Below are 18531 nucleotides of genomic sequence, written 5' to 3' on the forward strand. Positions count from 1 at the left end.
TTCTTGTTAATAAGCTTTCCTAAATAGAAAAGTCTTTAGCTGTTTTTTAAAACAGCCCACAATCTGCTGTGTTCTTAGGCTCTCTGGTAGGGCATTCCAGAGCCGTGGAGCAGCGGCTGCAAAGGCTTGGTCACCCATTGTATGAAGTTTGGTTACAGGGGGGCGAAGGCGGTAGGTATTTGTAAAACGGAGGTTTCTTGTAGTGGATTGTAATATAAGGAGTTCTTTAAGATATTGTGGAGCATTTCCATGGATACAATGGTGAGTAAACAAACAGAGTTTGTATTCAATACGAAGATGGACAGGGAGCCAATGAAGTGACCGAAGGATTGGTGAGATATGTTCATATTTCTGCACCCTCATCAGGATTCTTGCAGCACTATTTTGAATTTGTTGGAGCTTATGAAGGCTCTTGTTGGGTATCCTGAATCCCGATGAGGAGTGCATTACAATAATCCAGCCTGGATGAGACAAAGTCATGTACCAGTTTTTCAGCATAGAGGGTAGAGGTAGGGACGGAGTTTGGCTATGTTTCGGAGATGAAGGAATGCAATTTTACAAAGGTGATGGACATGTGTTTGTAGTGTTCCTTACCTCTATGCATCTAAATTGTGTTTTGTACAGTTTGAATGCTGCACATCTGCACAAACATCAAATCATTTACTGGCATCTACAGTTTTACAGTAAATCCCGTGGCCAGCTGTGTTGCTCTCCTTTCAAGGATTTTTTTGCCAATGCGCAAGTGTCCAGTAAAAGTAAACATCATATGCATTTTCAGTCATTTTAGTGCAGACAATGAAAATTTTGTAAACTTTATGAAAATGCTAGTATGGACAGAGATTATTTTGTTTTAAACATGTAATTTTCAATGATAGTGTGGATTTAGCCTAAGGCTTTCACATCTGTTAAAGATGCACTGTGTAATTTTGCATAACCAGACCAAATGAATGCTCTGTGTTTAAACTACCATCTTAAGTGGAGGACACTTTATGACATTAGACCAGGAACTGTAGTACCCTGTGACAGCGAATGGCTGATCTGGGCGATGAGTGTTTGCACTATAGTCCTTCCCTGGACTAATGCCATTAGTAGCTTTAGATGTAGTTCAGAAACGACACAAATTATACTCTAGTTATGTAGAGCTCTTACATGTTACGTACTGCATGAAAAAAAGCTATTTGGACCATTTAGCTTGTACTGCTATAATTTTAGGCCTTATTACTCTAGTAGTGCAGCAATGGTCTATATTTTTCCATTTCACACATAGCAAGAAAAAATGTCTGGGCAGCTAAAAACTTCAAGTAAATATAGTCACAACGAACCACCACTTGTGAATGTTTTAAATAGAAATAAACAATTATAACAAATGCTTAACAACCCAAATTTAATTGTTAGACAAGTGTTTTTTTTTATTTATACAGTTTGAATCTTTAACTATTTTCTTATTTTAATAGACATTTGCACTTTGGGGTGATCAGCAGCTCCACACTCAAGCAAAGCTTACGTGGCTCACCAGGAGACCCTTGGACATCGCCACTGCAGGTGCCAGGAAAACAAGAACACTAATGTTCTGTTTGTTTTTAATAATCTATGGAGTCGGACACTTGGCCATCTGATTGTAAATTAGTTTATGGCTTATAATTAGAATGTTTACTTAACTTCAAATGTACGTTTGTAGCTTTCAGATAATTACCTGGTTTAATTCAGCACCACACAAAGTAAATGTACACACTGCATGTTCTGTGTATATGTAATGTTTCTGCACACTTAACAATTTGCCATGCTTGTAGCATCATAATGCTATTGCACACCATTTGTTAAGCCTATACACACTGGCACTGTACCACAGAGATATGGTGGCAAGGGAAAATGGGGATATTTTAAGGAAGTGATGTGAGCAAGAAAGACAAAAAACAATGGTGGTAGTGTATTAATTCTGAGTGTGGATGCACCTACCTTCACACCCCACCTTCAATGTAAAATGGGTGGCAAAAATAACTATGCGTTTCATATGATTGTAATTCTAAACTTCTTTTAGTGTAAATCTATAGTACAAGGGTGTTTTACAATTTTAGCCTTTATGAATGTAGTGAGAAGTCAAACAAAATGACACTTTTTATTGGCTAACTAGAAAGATTGCAATATGCAAGCTTTCGAGGCAACTCAGGTACTGTATTACATCTTGCCTAATGAAGGGGCCCGAGTTGCCTTGAAAGCTTGCATATTGTAATCTTTCTAGTTAGCCAATAAAAGGTGTCATTTTGCTTGACTTCTCTGTTTAAATCTGCAAATTGTTCTTTTCCAGTTCAAACGTGGGGATTAGGCTAGAGGTTAATGCTCAGCTAACAAGGTGCCAATGGCTTTCTCACACTCTTCTGTATACACTGAGAGCCACCAATCTTTTTTTTCTCTTCCAACTGCCATTTATTCTTGAAAAGCACAATAACCTCACCCTTACACATTATAAACAAGACTGGCTGACTGTGAGATACAGGGCTTTTCCTGTGGAAGTTTACACAATTTACACGATTTGGACTGAGTCAACTTTATCACCCTATATTTCTTCCACCATTGGATAGCGGTAGTTTTTGCTCACTGACCTTATGTCATTCTTGTGTTTTCATGCAGCAGCAGATCAGTGCAGTGCCAGCAATGATCGCCCGTTATTCCTGTGCTCATATTCGGTATAAGGTAATCGCAAATTAAGTACCACAAACAAATAAAATATTAATGGTTTTAAGTGAAATTAACAAGCTCTGCCCTGCTCTTGTTTGATTCTGCAAGCTACCCTGACAGTGAGCTACACACCCAGGTGGAAGACTTCAAGCACCAAGGGGTTTTGTTCACATGTGAGGGTAGAAGTGATCATTACAACAACAAATCAGCCCAGTGGCAGCCAGAGGATTGAAAGCATAGCACGATTACAGATGATAACACTTCTTATGTACTTAATCTTTCCAAAACATGAATGAGCCAAGATTTAAAAGCCACTAAGATGCTGCTTTTAAACATGCTGTTTGCTAACATGTTCTATGTATCTACCGTTTCTAACACTTAAGTGAAATTTACTTTTGGCCACCTTTTGTTCCTGTTGTTTGATACATAACAGCAATGAACGTGTACACTGGCCAGAGTTGCTTTTGCCCGAATCTGCTGCTTCGGCTCCCCCTTGACCCAAAATCTGAGCAGTTTGGATTTTTTTTTTCTTTGCATTATGGAATGAATTAATCCCATAAACATTGCTTGTTACTTCATACCCCACATTACAGAGCGTTCTAAATGGGAGTCGGGACCATAGCGAGATTGGGCTATGGGGCCTCCAAGAGGTTACACTGGTCAGGCCTGACATCAGCAGCCTTAGGCCCAGCTGCCTATGCAGGTCTGAAGGTTAATGCCTCAAAAAATCACCTCAGATGCCCCAAAATGTCAAAAGCTGTTTTTCAAAGATAGGAAACCGTAAAAAAAAACTTTGGGTGAAAAGCCAATCAAGGAAGTAATTATACTTTAAATAAAAAACAATTTTTTGTTGAATATGTTGTCTTCTGTTCTATGCAGCCGGCCTGCAACTCGGCTCCTGCCTCCCTTCAACTCGACGCTTCCAACAAAGCACCCTTTGAGTTCAAGTGGTACCAGAAGTGAGACACTGCACAACTGACGGCCAGGAGACAGCTTGACTAACAGAATTTTTATTCTTGTACTTGAAGAAACAGTACTGGAGCTTTATTCAGTTGTCACAGCAAACCTGGCAACTTTTTAGTCATTTTGTTCCACTGGCAGTTCCTTCAGGTTAAAAGAACACAAAGGCATCTTCCTCAGAAGTATTCAGTTGAAGGGAGGCAGGAACTGAGCTGCTGGCATCCTCATTAAGCAAAGAACAAAATACGGCATAAATAAGCAGACTTTAAAGGAAAGTAACACAGTGTGATATGAGTTATGCACTACAGTTGATCCCATACAGATATACTATTAAGTTGTCTGAAAATCTGTTTCTTTTGTATCTGCCTCTGTCTGAAAGTGTTTTCTCTGTGGTTGTACCAGTCCCAGAGCATGAAAGCGCAGTGCAGGCAGTCACAAAATATCTACACCAAACCCTTTGCGGAGTGTCTCGTGAATGTTTACTTAAAATAAATCTAGAACAAGACCATGCAGCAAAGAGGTATGAAAACTCCTGGACCATTTGCTCCCTTAAAGATTATCCCAAGAATTTGGAAGAAAAAAAAAAGGCATAAATATCAAAAAGCCATTATTCTACATCTTGATATTCACTCCCTACTGAGGAAGAGAACGTTAAATTTAAAAAAGCTATCAAGGAGTCCCTACATTTGCTCCTTCCATTTCATGGAAAAGATGCCAGTAGGATGAGGCTCCTGTTTCAAAGAAGCACAGAATTATGAAGCAGAAAGAACACACATGTATGTCGAAAATGTTTTTTTTTCCCCCTGAAGTGTTTGCTGGTCACATGGTAGTTAGCACTGCTACCAGACATGCAGTTTGCATAGTCTGCATGCTCTGTTGATTTTGTTCTTTGTCATCTCGAAGTCATTCAATTCTAAACATTGGCATTTCAATTTAGGCAGTTCACAGTCAACATATTCTTCTAAGCAACACATAATAGTGAATCTCCCTCTTTACTTACCTTGTAGATCTATATTGCTGTGTTTGGTCAGCAATATACAGTAGTTTTACCCTATCATATTTTTGGCACCAAACCAAGTAATGCTCTTATGTTTCTTTAATCCCAAATTGTTCACATTTTCCTGTTTTATGTATGCCAATATAACAGTAGTATTGACTCAAACCAACATGTCCAAGTCTTACTCTATTATATACTGTATAACCAGTACTGGCACACTGTATGATAACGTACAGTGAATACACATGACTTGAGCATTCCTAGTTTTCATCCTCTTTCTCTGTATGTTTAGCATTCATTTGCTCAGAGGTTGATGAACTTGCTGCTTCCTGAGCAGCTCTTCTTTTCTCCACTCTACCGGCCCGCTTCTTCTCTTGTCAACATTTTTTCGCGTTAAAACTGATCAAGTCAGTGTTTGTGTTGCAATTACTAAGTACGTTTTCTTTAATTTTTCACTTAAGCTGGCACTTAAATCATTTTTGAGGCAGATTGAAGACTTAAGATATGAAGAGGTACGGGGAGGGATGGCGAAGATGGTAGGGAATGACAACGGCGCCTTTACGCATGTGCCGCTGCAGAGAGTTGATTCTACAATAAACTTAAATAAAAATAAAAAAAGGAATAACCTTGGAGGTCAATCATCACCCTGAAAGCAGATAGTAGACATCATGTAGTATATGTGTAGCAAATTTCAGGTAAATAGGTTTGCGAGTTACAGGGGATTTAAAATCCTGGACAGACAAACGGACAGCCACGGTAGTGTCTTATATATAAAGATGTCATCCCTTTTCCTTCAAGGACTCCACGTATTCTTATCTCTTACTGAAGGTTTTGCCTGAAACGGATGTCATCCTTTTCCACTACTCTCCCAGTTGTTTTGCCACTCAGTATAAAGTGCCTTTTTAAATTATTGTTAAATTCACATTTACCTAAAGGAATCATATAGTGTCTGTTTTATCTAAAGCTTTCTTAGCTAGCTTATCTACAATTTCATTGCCATATAATCCTTTATGTGCATTAATCCATACAAACTTTATATTATTCAAATACATGTTGGTAATGATATGATTAACTTCTAATAAAAGGTCACTTCCCTTAGATGACTTTCCCGATTTGAAGGCCTTCAAAGATGATAATAAGGCTTATCAATGTAACGTCTCTATTAGATTTGATATCATTTACCCATTCTAAAGCAAGAATGATGGCGATCATTTCAGCTGTGAAGACTGATCATTCGTCAGATATTCTTTTATATCCATCATTTTAGCATTGGCCAGGCTCACCGGACGCGCTTACCCTTACGCAGATCCGGCAACCCCTCGGTCACGTGACCTCGCCTCTCTCTTTTAATTGATGTCTTATAGTTTGCTGCGAGTGGCGGAGGCGCAGCACAGTTGCCGTGTACCCAGCTACTTTCACGGCAGCGTGGAGTCTCAGGACGTTGGGCACTGGTAAGTAAAGAATAGTGCTGCTGTCCGCCTTCCTGTTTGTTCAGTTAAATACACCAACCTGACACGTTTTGATGAAATACCAGAATAATAAAAGGGTCACCTTATTATAATGCGTAAATAAACATGTTGGAGTTTAAGTTAGAGTCACGGTGACAACTCCCTCAACTCCAGCGGAAACGCTAACAACTTTGTTTATTTTCTCCGTCCGCTGCATGTCGCGCAGCCAGCTGCTATAGCAACAGCACACACCTGCATCCAGTTAGTTTTCAAACTCCGTTCGACTGACGGGGCACATTTCGACGGTTAATAAAAAGAAACGCCTGCCCAATCTCCGCCCTCGAGGCGTTGAAAAAAAGGATGGACAACCCAACCATCCAATAGGATTTATAAGCTGTCCTGGCGCTGCAGGGAGTTGTTATGGGAACGTCACGTCATTTTTCCAATGGGGAAAGGAGGGTCGAGCCAGTCGTTCATCAAGGTTGTGTGTTCCGATCCCCCTCCCCAGGAGATACTGAGTGCAGCGCTGTGTCGGATCGAAACAGTAAGTTTAGAAAAGTTTACATCATTAATATTTGCTGAGGCACCTTGCTAGGAATAATTATGTTTTTGTTGAAATTAGAACTTTATTTCCTAAACGGTTTATTTATTGCGCACTTTGTGTTCAAGTTTTGTTTTTGAAAGACCGTTGTTTGCATTATGCGTGTTAAAACAGAGTGTATTGTTTTTCTTGCATTTGTCATAAATGCGATGATTTCTAACGGTTTTCAGCATGTCGGAGTTCCTTTTAAACGGAGGATGATCCTTCTGATAGGCCGGTCGATAGAGATTCTTCGCCACTGTTGTACATCACAGGTACCAGGTGTTCTACTTTAGTGACGCCGGTGATAGCCAATGGCACACGTGCGTACAGGTACACAGCATCATATACCGGCACTCGCATTTGAGTTTGTGTACATTTGCTTTGAACTTGGTGACAGGTGAGGAAAGGTTAAACTCTTGTTTGGAAAGAATCCATTCAAGTAGCTTTGGTAGATATAATCTTGGGCCATTTCAGTTTCATATGTAGGTATATTTGTGGGTTCTTTTATTGGACAGGTGTGCACGCGGGCCCCGTTTGTTACAGTCCTCCTTTACTGATCGTAGTCAGTTAGCTGCGTGTGGAGGAGGTTCACGGCTGTACTGGTTTAGCGCCACTATTTCAAAATGTACAGCAGAAGAGGCAGTAGGTGAAAGTCCATGTTGAAGAGCACCACTCTCCCGGTGGTAAAAGTGTAAGGATTCTGTTGAAACTGCTATGATGCCCACCGTGTTTTCAGTGTTTAGCAGAGGAAAAATGAAAGCACAAGGAAATAAAATGGAAGTTTTAACTATGTGTGTTTGGGGGAAAAAAATAACAAGTTTATCAGAGTTTAGCTGTTCAATTTAGATGTGTTTCTATTGTGTTCATTCTCCCTTTTCCAATAATATTATGCAGTTTATTTAAGTTTTCACTTAATGTTTGAAAATTCTTTTTGATGCCCGGCTGTTTTGCCTTGATGTAAACTCAATGTAAGGACCTTTACACATTTTGTTCCCAATGTTCAGGACACTGATGAAAAATGTTAAGTTGAAACCATCTGGTACTTTAAGTCCTGGAATGTATTCTTTTCTCCATTGCTAACACAGTGTAATCTTTCATAATAGTGTAACTTGATTGATCTTCAGTTAGAGGTGTGGACTTTCTACAGAATAGCTGTTGTTGTACTATTAGAATCATGGATACTGATTTTTGTCATCGTCAAATAGTCGGCTCCCTCTTGTTCAGGTTTTTGTCATGTTCTCTGGTTGCACCTTTTAATCATTCTTGTGTGTATTATAACTTGCTTTGTAAATCCTTTGGATAAAGGTGTCTGCTATATAATAATCAAGTAAGGTGATCTGTGCTTCCTATTCGGAATAGTTGATGTTAAGTCTTTTAACACATTCTTGTTTATTATGGTGCTGGAGGACGGTGATGAGCTGCATATTGGTTGGACCTACAAGTAACAATTTCGCTCTAATCTGTAAACTTCCCAGTAATACTACTTTAAAGTGAGATCATTTATTTTGATGTGTGAGAAGTTCTCATTTGTCACTTGTACATACCTGTTCAGCCATGCTCTTAAAAGCAGGAGCTTCACATTTTAAGCTTAACTTAAGTCTTAAATAGGAAAAGACCATTAACAGAGTGTCCTCACTGTTTCCTTGTGTTCTTGAACCTTCTTTTTCCATTACAGGTCAGCAGTGTGTCAGCCAGAGACTATCCTGACAATGTCAGCATCCATCCTTGGATGGAACCACCAGGCCAGTTCAGCGGTACCCCATAACCAAATGTGAGCGCCTTTGTGATGTACCTTCAGAAAGTCTCCACAAGCTCATCAGCAGGGCCCTGGCTGAAAACTGAAACGTTCTCCTCCGAACTACGAAGCAGAAATGCTATCCATGAAACTTAGCACTTCATCCCCAACCGAGTCAGAAAAATACTAGGCAAGAGATTCACATCCAGGGCTACATTCACATTAAAAGCCTCATTTCTCAATTCCGATTTTTTGCTCAGATCGCATTTGCCAGTCTTTACAGTCTACATTCATAAGTGACCTGCATCTAACTGTAACGTGAATACATCTGTCCTCTAAAACTGCACACGTGCAGACTGATAATGTTTATGCATGAGCCATCTGCATCACCAACAACAAAAAAGTTGCATTTATGAGATGACTCGTATTAAAATAGACAGACTGGATATGCTAGTAACCGGTATATCCATCGCTTTTTGCTTTCAAAGATGCAAGGAGTTTGTCGGCTGTCAGACTAGCTTTTGCTGTTTTCACAGTTGTTAATGGCACTGCTGAAGCAAGAGATATACTGTATGTGAGTACAAGAAAGGAGCCAGTGATGGTGAGACCTTGACTGTGGTCACAGCTGTAGCTGCCCTCCATTGTTGTTTTTGCCTCACTGCCGGTGCTGGCTGATGACTGCAGTGCTGGGCCCAAAAAACACAGATTCCGAACTGATCATTCTCATTCATGTTGCATGGCCACATATCAGATACACATCTGATCCAGGTCCACATGTGAAAGTGGCTCAAATCTGACTTGCAAAGATTGAGTTTCTGTGTCCACACAGCCCTGAAACCATCGGATTTGTGTACATTAAGGCAACAATTTGTGTTTTTGTCACTTCAGCCTGGTAATGTGAACATAGCCATACGTGGCTCTTCATATAGTATAAAACTGCAAATTAAATAAGGGTCAGCCCAGCATGCTTAGTTTAGAATTACTTTGAGTTCTTGCCACTTCTGAATGCTTTTAGCTTCTAACTTTATTTTTATAATGAGCATGTTCTGTCAGCTGGTAACATACTGGCCCAGAATGAGTAAATTCTGGCTAGTATGAGTGTGCCTTGCAGTAGACTGGCTCCATATCCAGGATTGTTGCCCTCCTTGCCCCCAGTGCTTATGGGATAAGTTCCAGCACTTCTTTAATATGTACTGGATAAGAAAAGGATGGATGGTAGTTTGTTTTTATAAGAATGTTAACGTTCTTTATACCATCACAAACAATTCTGCACATCCTCTTTGTGACACACTAACACCAAGTACTTTCAGCCAACAAATCATTCAGCAGAGGTGTGTTAAGAAATACGTCTGGGGTTCCTTTATATCAATGGCAATACCCCAGCGACTGTAATTGCCAAGTCAGAAGTTTTCTTTCTTTTTAGTCATTCTGGTGTTTATTTATTGAGCTTCTGTAAAAAGCCAAATTCCCCCATGGGGAGATACAAAGTTCTGTCTATGTATCTATGAAAGATGGACCTGGAGCACAGGAGATAACACTGTGGCTTCATAGATCCATCTGTGACGATGCGGGTTTTGCTGCATGCTCCCATCTGCTGTCCGGGATCCCTTAAACCCAACACCGTCGGTAATGTTACCAATGAGCTAAGCAGTAAGGCAACAACATAGCAAAGGGATGGTACAAAAGTGTCAAGTGCTTTTACTTAAAATCCAACAAAACAGGGTGTTCAAATTAAAGTGCAGTGTTTTCAAAACGTCAGTAAATAAATAATCCATAAAACAGATGTGCAACATGGAGGTTAAAATCATTAGAAAAAATTCTTAAATACAACGCGGTTAAAATAGCACAGGAAGCAATCCTTTAAAAACACAAAGTCCGGCATCTTCTTTTACCATGGCGGCTCCCCTGCTACACCCATCTGGGCTACTCAACAGGAGAGTTGCCTACCTCCAGGAACAGCTGCCTTTCACTCTGGTCTGGTAGTCCTCCGATCCCTGGCTACGTTGGGCTCCAAACTGGACCGAGACTTGGGTTATTTCCCCAGCGGCCAAGGCGCTCACGCTGGGGCTAAACCAGCCCAAAGCCTCTTCGACTCCTGCTTCTTTCAACGGTCCGTCATCTCTTCTGCTGGTCACTCCAGCTCCTAAATCGCTCAGCTGGAGCGACCACTTCCTTCAGCCCCACCGAGTGTCGGCAAAACACTGTCCTCGTTGGCTCACCTCCCAGCTACCTGCTTTCTCACATTCGAGCCTGCTCTTGCTCGCTCGCTCTTCCACACAGGCGCTCTCCACCAGCTTCCTGCATTCTCTCACTACCTCCCGTTGTCTTCTTTCTTTCCTTTTCTTCTCTTCTCTAGCTGACTCGCACTTCTATATATCGAGAAGGCATAGCAGCTGCGGCAAATTAGCAGTCCCAGGAACAATCACGGATGTGGGCAGTTTCTCGCCTGTGCACTTAGGTGAGAAACGCCCACATCGCAAATCGCCCTGAGAACTGCTGCAGCCACACAACCACCACACCCCATCGCTAAGCCGCGAGCGCGGTGATTATTTATTTAAAACTGGCCTTTGCTGAGAGCTGTGGACCCGCTATACTACACCATCATCCTGGGTTCCAGTCCTGTGCCCCGTGAATATCCATGTAAAATCTGTGTGTTCTCTGTGTCTGCATGGATTGTACTCCGAGTACCCAACAATGTGCAGGTTATGTGCCTCAGTTTGACTATGCACTGCGATAGTCCAATGCCCTGTGTAAGGCTATTTCATGCCTGTACCCACTGCTGTCAATACATATATTTAAATTAGATTTGGCAGATTTGCAAGTGGTATGGTATGTTTATTATAAAGAATTTAGTAAGTTACGCTTTCAAATGTAATCTGAGGATAGGCTGAATCCAGACCTATCAAGCAAGCTCATGTCAAGTGACTTCTGATGTCCATTATTTTGCTAATCTGTTTTTTTTTTTTTTTTCTTCCCAGTAAGCTGCTGCTACCTGAGAGAAATGAGCTGGAGATGTGTTGGCACTGAGAGGTAATCACTTAGGTGTTACAATTAGTTACCCTGTGACATTTTTCTTGAACCTTTGATAGAAGAAAAATGTTCAGACAAGGAGAAACTGCAAAGCGTCGCCTGAATTTACACATCTCAACACGAGTAAGAAGTGTGGAGGTTGCACGAGGAAAAACAGGATATGGTTTCACTCTTGCTGGCCAGACCCCTTGTGTCCTCAATTGTGTCCTAAAAGGAAGTCCGGCAGACTATGTCGGACTTCGAGCTGGGGATCAAATCCTCAGTGTCAATGATATCAATGTTTGCAGTGCTTCCCATGAAGATGTTGTAAAATTAATTGGCCGGTGTTCTGGGTTGTTGCACATGGTGATTGGTGAGGGGAGTAATCACCTGGATTCGTGTTCAAGTGATGAAGAACTGGCATTCCATGAAACAAAAAACTGGATTAAACCCAAGGTTGATTCTAAAACCCTTGGTATTAACAGAGCAGAGCGAGTTGTAGCAGAAATGCAGTCTGGTGGAATTTTTAACATGATCCTGGAGAACTCATGCCATTCTCCCTGCGCCTCTGGAAAAGTGGCAGGTAAAGCAAGACCCTTATCGGAACCCAACATCAGAAATAGGCATGAGAGTACAAAGAGCAATCCGGATTTGCTTTCTGAGGAAGAGGCAACCAGAGAAGTGAACGATGATTCTGTCTTTGTTTCAATGTTTGAAAATCAGGAGGATTTTGGTCTTGATGCAAGCATTTTAAATGTTGGAATGATTGTGGGGTACCTTGGTTCTATTGAACTGGCTTCTACAAGTGCAAACCTAGAAAATGACAGCTTGCAGGCCATCCGGGGTTGCATGAGGCGATTACGAGCTGAACAAAAGATCCATTCTTTGGTGATGATGAAAATAATGCATGACTGTATTCAGCTTTGCAATGACAAAGGCTCAGTGATTGCTGTTTATCCTGCTGAGAAGCTTGCCTTTAGTGCTGTGTGTCCGGATGACCGAAGATTTTTTGGACTTGTCACCATGCACGTTATAGACAACCACATTTTTGCTACAAAGGAAGAGAATGGACTGAGGACTTCTTGCCATGTTTTCATGGTGGATCCTGACCTATGCTATCACAAAATTCATCAGGGCATAGCTCGACGTTTTAATTTTGATTGTACCCCCGATCCAGATGAGAGTGGGTGCTTAGAATTCCCAGCAACATCTCAACCTGTCCTTCAGTTTGTCTCTGTGCTCTATCGGGACATGGGGGAGTCAATAGAAGGAATGCGAGCGAGAGCCTTTATTGATAGTGACATTGATGCTCAGCAGAATAACAGCACGAGCAGTAACAGTGACAGTGGCATTGGGAATTTTCAGCAAGAAGAGAAGAACAACAGGGTTCTTTTGGTTGATTTGGGGGGCAATCCAGGCAGGCATGCTCCTGCTGGCCTATGGGAAAATCCTCCCTCCCGGAATACAAGCCAGCCAACACCACACTGGGCTAGTTACCGCTATGACCAGGAAGCAAAATATAATTTGTCTGACCTGCCACATGTTGACCTCCATACCTCGGGCAGGCACCTTGGCCCTGCTGCTAGGCTCGATGCCCCCATGGCTTCTTCAAGAAATAATTATCCTCCAGTTAAAAAGCAGGGGCCAATTGGAGCTGCTCACTCAGGTGGTCAAAGGTGGCTTCCTGTTCATGTTCTGCGAGACTGGCAGCAAGGACATAGCAGCGACCAGGAATCGTATGCCGAGTCCACAGATGGCTGGTCAAGTGCAAACTGCAGTACGCTGCCTCCTCCAATGAATAAAATCCCAGCTGATCGATACCGAGCTGCAGGAGACATCGGTCGGCCCTCTCAGCTCGTATCGCACAAAGACGAGTGGTCCCAGAAGTTGCTTGGTGCAGAACAGAACAGAGAGGGTTATAAAAAGGTGAGACTGAACATACCTCTTGAAATAATTGTCAACATTCATTTTATGGGTTTGTGTTTGGGAGTAAGCAAGTGGGTGGTTCTGTTTGAGATATTTCATATTACCCTAACATTAATTTATATACAATTTCAATTATTATTTCTTCATTTACTATATCTCGATAGCATGTGTGTAGGTTAGATTGATTGGTGATTCCAAATTTGTCTTGTGTAGAGGATGTGCGAGTGTCTACTCCTGGGATTGACTCTGGTACCCTGTGACCCTCATCTGAATGAAGTGGGTTTGAAAATGTTGTATTATTTGACATTTACATTTTTTGTATGACATTATTAACAGGTTTGCTTAAGGCAGGGGTGTCCACCTCTGGTCCTGGTGGGCCGCAGGGGCTGCAGGTTTTCATTCTAACCATATTCTTAATTAGTGAGCCATTTTTGGTGCTGATTAACTTGTTTTTGCTTAGTTTTAATTGACAAGACTCGGACCCCTTAGTTGTTTCTTTATCCTTAATGAGCAGCCAAACAATAATGAGACACAAAACAAGACGCCACATGACCAGCTAACCTGAAAATAAAGAAAGGTGAAGGTCTCGGTCATGTTGGTCTGCTCAGGTCACCAAAACATGTTGACGGTAGTCTTAGAAAAAACAGAATATCAACAGTCTGCTGTGGCAGAATGAGAGCAGCAACAAGTCATGATATTCAATAACGGCATTAATTAACAGCAAGAAGTGGCTTCTCATTAAGAAACCGGTTGGAGTGACATTGGCTGGAGTTTGACGTTCTAATTTAGCTGGTCATCTGTTTCTGTTCATTTCACTTCTCATTTCTGTTAGGCTGCCATTTAATGAAGAAACAAATCCAATTCAGAAGACTGAATCCTTAAAAGCAGGGCTATTAAAATGAAGGGAAAAGGAGTTAATTAGCAGTGAAAACTGCTCGCTGATTAGGAAAAGGGTTAGAATGAAAATCTGCAGCCACTGCGGCCCACCAGGACTGGAGTTGGACACCCCTGGCTTAAGGCTTCTGCTGCATTTTATTGACATATTATTAGGGGAATATTCAAAATTTTAATCCATGAAGCTAATGTATATTTTATTTGTTAGAATGTCCCATGTATATTTATCCTCACTACAGAAGAACTTTACTAATGTCTAGTAATTCATTTGATTCAACAATCAGCCCACAAGCAGTTTTTATAATCTGATTGTGCCATTTAGTTATATTTTTATGCAATTGCTCATTATAACTTTAACTTATTTAGAAAATGAGCAGCTAAAAACTGTGCTACATGGTATAGTAAGAGTCCAGTTTTAATTTTAGCTCCTATTAAATGAATTATACTGTTTCAAATCTTTTACTGAGGGGAGTTTTAACAAGGAAGATGTTCACAGCATAAATTATAGGCTTTAGTTTGAGCGTTTCTTGGAAATATTGTTACATCATGGTGTGTTGTGCAGTATGGCGACCTATTAAACAATAGGCTTCCTTTCTCATCTTGGAGGAGGGTAGTCGAAGGTTTTTTTTATTTGTGAAATAGTACAGTATTTTTTTCCATTCCTTGCATCTTTTATAACATACGTTTTTAAAAGGACATGCTACCTTATAGCATAGTATGTGTCATATTTTTGTATTATGCATGAACTTTAATAGTACTCCAATAATGAGTACCATTTTAAAACGGGAGAAAATCTGCTTAAAGGTTTGGTTTCCATAGTTATTGAGCTTTTAGGCACTCCACTGAAAACTGTGGAACAAACTGAATTTTTTAGAAGAAATAAAGCTTTCTTCTAGTAAAAATATAGAGGTTGAGCCTTCTTAAGAATGCGGTACATTTTAGGAGTAGAGAAGTTGTGAACAAAAAAAAAAAAGGGTCATTGATTAATGCTCCTAGTAAGTAAATGGGCTGCAGCCGCACACAGCATTGGTTCCAGGGCTGACTCTACAGCTTGAATAAGTGCAAATATCCAGGATTATGTTAATGAATATCCTAAAGTTGCTTTCACACCATATCTGGTAAGTAAAGCTTTCATTTGATTCAATATTTTGGTGCATTTTAAGATATTAATTTTAAGTGATATTCTAACTGTGGATGGGGCACACACAATGGTTATTTTATTTAGAGTTAATTGTCCCATGGGCCTGAGCAGTGCAGAGGAGTGTGTCAGAGGTGGGGACTGAATTGGCAGCCTGTGGGTTTAAGGTCCAAAGAGTTAGAAAGTACACCACACTGCCTTCTGGTAGACTTCATAATCTTAAGAAAAGCTGACATGAAATATCCACACTTGCCTTACTTAAATGGTGAGAACACTGAATTTGGAAGGCTGGAAGGCACTGTGTCCTACACATACATCCAGTCCTTGTTTATACGGAGGCTTAAACACCAGACATCTTTGGTGACGGAGATGCTGTAGAACAGAGGAGAAATTTACAAAGAATGCCAGGACAGTAGATTCCACCTTAAATGGATGTGTCTGCAAAATCTCCAGAATTACCTCAGAAACCCCATTTACCACAGATAGCAACCAACATTGGTCTATGTAGCTACGAGTAGTGCTGAGCGGAATGACCAAAATTCTATATCACGGTATTTTTCAAAATTATACCCGTTTCACGGTATTCAACTGTATTTTTTTGCCATGCATAAGTGGATGGTAACCACATTTTCCACTGCAATTACTGCAGTAGACTGGCTAAGAATAACCTATTCCACTGTCATGAGAATTGTACATTGTACAAAAAGAAACATTTTAATGTGTACACAAGTATTGATACAGGTTTGCATGGCCCCATAAAGTGATAGTTTTCAGGGGGGTGACACTAATGAAGAGAAGGAATCACATTGCATGACAGATGCAGTCAAAATATAGAACCTTTTTATTGAACAAAGTTTGCAAATAACTTAAACTAAAATTTTGACAACATATTTTCAACCATCCAAAGAGGCATTTAGACATAGTAAAATATCCAGAAGTGCTTGTCAAATGTTGTATTGCACTGAACATGTCTTGGACAAGGAATAAATAGTAAATATTTTTTGTAAACCAACTACCCTTTCTGTTAATGTTATCAATCTCTGTCCACTGACAAGTTATCAATATGGATTGTAATCGCGTTGGTTATCTCGATCCACCGCTTGCTTTTTTTGTCGTAGGCAGTACCTCTAGCAAATGCTTCTACAAGTGATGTCTGACTTGAGTGTCCTCTTACTTTTTCAGTTTTACCTGAGGACGTGGAAGGTGCCAATCTTCATTCCATACATTCATGGTACTCCCAAGCATGTTTGCGGCTAAGGTGGTGCAGCAAATTGCTCGTGTTGCCGCCTCCGGCGACAGCATTAGCTCCATAGCATTTGCAGTAAATAGTTTTTTGGTCCACATCTGACCTTTTAAAACTAAAATCTCCAGACAACAGACACGGCTCTTTTTCGGCAAAAGTTCTTCTGTGTCGTCATGTTCAACTTTATTGTCTGCTACAGCTTCAGTTTCGGAATGTTCTGTCCATTTTCACTGCTCAATACCTCCACTAACACATGTACTCCGTTGCATGCGTGTTTAGCGGTGTAGCAGTGAAAAAGGTCCCCCTTAAACAGTTTCCCGCTGCACCACGTTCCGAACGTCGTTTAGGCTATTTAAACCGGTATTGCAGTATAAGAAAAATTCATATCATAACAAAAATAAAAACGTTTTTTTTGGTATGAACCGGTATACCTCCCAGCACTACTTGCAACCATATAGCAAGACAGGAAGCACCAGGACTCTAACGACTTGGACCTTCGTCCTTTTGCATCAATATTGGGAGCGCCACACACCCCTTTCCATTGACCTCATGACTCCCCATGCTCTCCCAATCTGTCTATATAAACAAATGAAGCATACAAATCCACATTAAGTTCACATGTAAATGTCACCTCGTGGACACCCATCAACCACTGAGTGAAGCTGCGAATAAAATGTCTCTCTCACCGAGACATCACTCACTGCGGTTGGAGCATAAACTGTGACAACAGACAAGGCACCCAGGGAGTGCCCGTAATCTGAGTCTCATAATATGCTCGTTGAAAGGAGTGACATCCGACACCATCTGAAGAAGCCAGTCCGCTACAGCAACAGCTACTCCCTGAGTATGACAGCCATCACATGAAATGCAGAGTTTATGCAGCTCCTCCGACAGCAGAGGAAGATGATCATCTTGCCGGAGAGACAAGACGTTCCAAGCGCCTACCTGTATGGGACCTGAGTGCTGCCGTGCAGCGGGCGACGCCTCAGCACCACACCAGTTCTGATCCCCAGCAAACCTGACCCCATTGGCAAAATGAAGAAGTAGTATTAAGGTTATATGTGTTGTGATTTAGCTGACTCTAAAGGGGGAAACGAAGCCTGATTACTGTAATCCTGAAAGTAAATTCTTTGACCACTGGACACCCATTTGAAGTACTCGAATGACACCCCACTTTTAAAAGTTTTTTTTTTTTTTTTTTTTTTTTTTTTTATATTTATTGTAAGCCCTGTATGCTTTCCAGATGTACCACAAACAAATAAACAGATAAAAAAAATAATGAAGCACACAAATCCACGTTAAGTTCACATGTACGTAAAGCAGCATGAAGAACTTTTATCCTATGTTTGATTATATTTAAATATTTACTTGAGTATTCAAACCCTGATTTTTGTATATTTTTTTTTTTGTATAATTTTGCTCCCCTTTCAGGAGTGTTAAGATAGACTATTATTATTATTTATTTATTTATTAATTTTTTTTTTAATTGATGGAACAGGACATCTTGTATATGTCAGTGAGTGTTTTATAATATATCTGAATTCTTATTATACAAATACTGAATAGCATAGCATTTTTTTATCGTATAGATCTTTCAACACTTTCACGTATATAGTACACACTGACTTTTTTTTTTTTTTTAAACTTATGGTTGTAATCTTTGCAAAGTACATCTTTGAGAAATTATGGCTTCTTAAATTGCAGAATAACGTAGCTCCTACAAGTGGTTAGTTACTGTTAAACATCGCTCTTTTAGGTAGCTCCTGTCCTCCTTAGAAAAATGGCTCCTTGTTGCCTCTCTATTTGAAATTCATGTCACTTTGTCAGGCTTGCCATTTTTATAGACCCGCCTGCAACTAGCTTTGAAGGTACTTAATTAAATGATGGAATCCCATCTCGTACTATGAGTGACTCTTCACCCC

General features: G+C 40.5%; 1 protein-coding gene across 4 annotated transcripts in view; it reads left to right on the forward strand.

Annotated features, from left to right (window-relative positions):
- Positions 1-6516: 6516 nt before the first annotated feature.
- Positions 6517-18531, forward strand: part of rgs12b (regulator of G protein signaling 12b) — a 257282-nt gene continuing 245267 nt past the window's right edge. For 2 of the 4 annotated variants that reach the window (XM_028801717.2, XM_051928237.1), the window contains exons 1-3: positions 6519-6625; positions 8340-8435; positions 11378-13334. In XM_028801717.2, coding sequence (XP_028657550.2) covers positions 11496-13334 — 1839 coding nt within the window. In that variant the 5' untranslated portion in view covers positions 6519-6625; positions 8340-8435; positions 11378-11495. Of the gene's footprint in view, positions 6626-8339; positions 8436-11377; positions 13335-18531 lie in introns of all 4 variants that reach the window. The other 2 variants (XM_028801721.2, XM_028801719.2) reach the window with 2 other exon arrangements.

The sequence above is a fragment of the Erpetoichthys calabaricus genome, chromosome 5 (assembly GCF_900747795.2).
Source record: "Erpetoichthys calabaricus chromosome 5, fErpCal1.3, whole genome shotgun sequence".
Classification (NCBI taxonomy): domain Eukaryota; kingdom Metazoa; phylum Chordata; class Cladistia; order Polypteriformes; family Polypteridae; genus Erpetoichthys; species Erpetoichthys calabaricus.